The sequence below is a fragment of the Micromesistius poutassou genome (assembly GCF_964030765.1).
Source record: "Micromesistius poutassou genome assembly, chromosome: 1".
Lineage (NCBI taxonomy): Eukaryota > Metazoa > Chordata > Actinopteri > Gadiformes > Gadidae > Micromesistius > Micromesistius poutassou.
The window spans coordinates 16,316,787-16,319,532 of record NC_140271.1 but is presented as its reverse complement, the minus strand read 5'-3'; the positions used below and the strand labels follow the sequence as shown (position 1 = coordinate 16,319,532).

At 53.8% G+C, this 2,746-nt stretch overlaps 1 protein-coding gene across 1 annotated transcript in view; it reads left to right on the top strand.

The window, feature by feature from the left end:
• Window positions 1-298: 298 nt before the first annotated feature.
• gfap (glial fibrillary acidic protein) overlaps window positions 299-2,746 on the top strand; it is a gene marked incomplete at both ends in the record, with an annotated part of 7,049 nt that continues 4,601 nt past the window's right edge. The window contains one exon of the mRNA XM_084488804.1: window positions 299-588. Within this exon, the coding sequence (XP_084344930.1) occupies window positions 299-588 (290 nt within the window). The remainder of the gene's footprint in view (window positions 589-2,746) is intronic.

Here is a 2,746-nt window from a genome sequence, read left to right as displayed (position 1 = left end):
GAGGGTCCAGTCCTCCTACAGGAAGCGCTTCGGGTCCCAGGGCTCCGGGTCCGCGGGGGGGGGGCGGCGGCGGCGGCGGCGGCGGGGGGGGGCTCCGGGGGGGCAGCCTCTCCTCGTCCCGCTACTCCCTGGCACGGCGCCGGCGGCAGCAGCAGCCTCCCCCGCCACCTCACCCATCACTCCAGCCTCACGCTCTCCCCCTCCCTCCGCCTCTCCCTGGGCTCCGTGGCGCGGCGGCGGCGGCGGCGGCGGCGGCGGCGGCGGCGGGGAGCGGCTGGACTTCCCGGCGGACTCGCTGATGAAGGCGCACTACAAGGAGACGCGGACCAACGAGAAGGTGCAGATGATGGGGCTGAACGACCGCTTCGCCAGCTACATCGAGAAGGTGCGCTTCCTGGAGCAGCAGAACAAGATGCTGGTGGCCGAGCTGAACCAGCTGAAGGCCAAGGAGCCCAGCCGCCTGGGAGACATCATCCAGGAGGAGCTCCGCGAGCTGCGGCGGCAGGTGGACGGCCTGGGCGCCGCCAGGGGCCGGCTGGAGATCGAGAGGGACAACCTGGCCGGGGACGTGGCCACGCTCAAGCAGAGGTCAGGAGGGGTCAGGGGGGGTCAGGGGGTCAGGGGTGGCGCTCGGTTAGACGTACGCACTGGATGTTTACAGGAGAGAGGCTGTAGTCGAGGGCAGTGGTTCTGAAATGGGGGCACGCGTGACCATAGGGGCACTTTGGGGTACTCTAGAATATTTCAACAACAGATTGTGTTTCTCATTAAATTGTGAGTGTTTGCACCATTTTAACGTTCATGTTTACACTGCCAAATAGAATGCACATGCACACACTTTCGAAAATAAACGACAATTTACCGTAAGCTAAGCTAATCAAAACCTTGTTGTTTTTTTAAACACGTCTAGCATGGGGAATCGCTTTGGCGATTTCCAACACAACAATGTCTTCCCATAATGACAAAATAATTTCCAGCTGCATAACTAAACAACGACCAGAACACCACAACTACCGATAACATTCCTACGCCGCTACGCTCCCGAAAGGAGGCGTCATTCCAACGTGACGTCACGATGTATCAGCCCTGTTTTGCTTTAATGTGATCCACATTCTGACCCATGTCTGGTATTTGAGGAAATGAGAAAGCAGAAGAATGTCAGCCTTCGAATGAGTCACACAGTTATTCATTCTGTGTGATTCTTGCATTAATATGCATGATTGGATTCATCTCGTTAGGAATGTGCAGCGTTGCATTCTGGGGAAGGCTTTTCTTCTACACCCTCATCCCTCCTCCCAGACGATCTTCTGATAGCCAGCAGCTGGCGCGGCTGATGCGTCGGTCCCACACATTGTTTCTCCGTGGTTGTGGTCGACGGTCACGACGCGCGCGTGCCTCTGTCACATTGTGAGCGTTTGAACAACATTAGTTGTTCTGCAGACGGGGTTAAAGGTCACGCTGTCGTTCCTGCTGCTCTCTCCCCCTGAGACGTTCCCGTTCCCAAACTCTGCATGACTGAATGCAAATGTCATGCGTGTGCGTGTGCGTGGGTGTGTGTGTGGGTGTGTGTGTGTGTGTGTGTGTGTGTGTGTGTGTGGGTGTGTGGGTGTGTGTGTGTGTGTGTGTGTTTTGTGAATAAGAGTAAGTGTTTATATCTGTGTATGGGTGCATGTGTGGGCATGTGTTTCTGTGTTGTTTGTGTCTGTCTGGGGGTGTGTGTGTGTGTGTGTGTGTGTGTGTGTGTGTGCGTCGGCATTTGTTTATGAATGTGTCTGTGGGTGTGTGTCAGCTTTGTGTTGGCATGTGTGTGTGTGTGTGTGCACTTTGGTGTGTGTTGGTGTCAGCGTTTGTGTAAGCATGTGTGTGTGTGTGTGTGTGTGTGTGTATCTGCATGTGTGTGTATGCATGTGTGCATGCGTGTGTGTGTGTATCTGCATGTGTGTGTGTGCGTGTGTGTGTGTGTGTGTGTGTGTGTGTGTGTGCGTAAGCTTTTGTGTAAGCATGTGTGTGCATGTGTGCGTGCACGTGTGTGCGTGTGTGTGTGTGCGTGTGCACGTGTGCGTGCGTGTGTGTGAGTGTGTGTGTGTCTGTGTGTGTGTGTGGAGGTCCTTTGAGGCCTCTGAGGCTCCTCCCCCCTGGGACAGGTTCAGGCAGCCAGACGGAGGTGGATGTGCGCTGAGGCGGCGAGCTGTCTGCTCAGCGGAGAGAGAGCGCTAGGCAGGGAGCTAGCGCGCCGGGTTGCTAGCGCCGCACACACACACACACACACACACACACACACACACACCGCTAAAGGTCTTCTGAACCCCGCGGTGACGCCGGCGGTGCCGCGGGGCTAACGAGGCTAACATTAGCATGTATTAATTCCTTTTTCGTTCGTTTTTTTTTTTTGTGTTTGCCTCGTTGTGTCATCTGTTTTCTGCTCTCATAGCAGCAGCTTAAATTTTTTTTTAGCGTTCTAGAAATAAAGTAATGCGATGTAATAATGTACAATAAAATATTTAATAATAATAATTAATAATGTCTAATGGATATTGTATCGCGTGACGGTGAATCCCGATCATCTGTGACCAACATGAAGCGGCAACTCTCACGCATCTGGCGTGACACTCTCGCGCTTTCAGCATCAATCTCATGCTGTCACGCACACGCAACAAATGTCACGCCAAAAAAAAACTAAAAACGAAAACTACCGTGAATTTTCTGTCGATGACTCGACCAGACCACAGCAGCGTGTTGTTTTTAA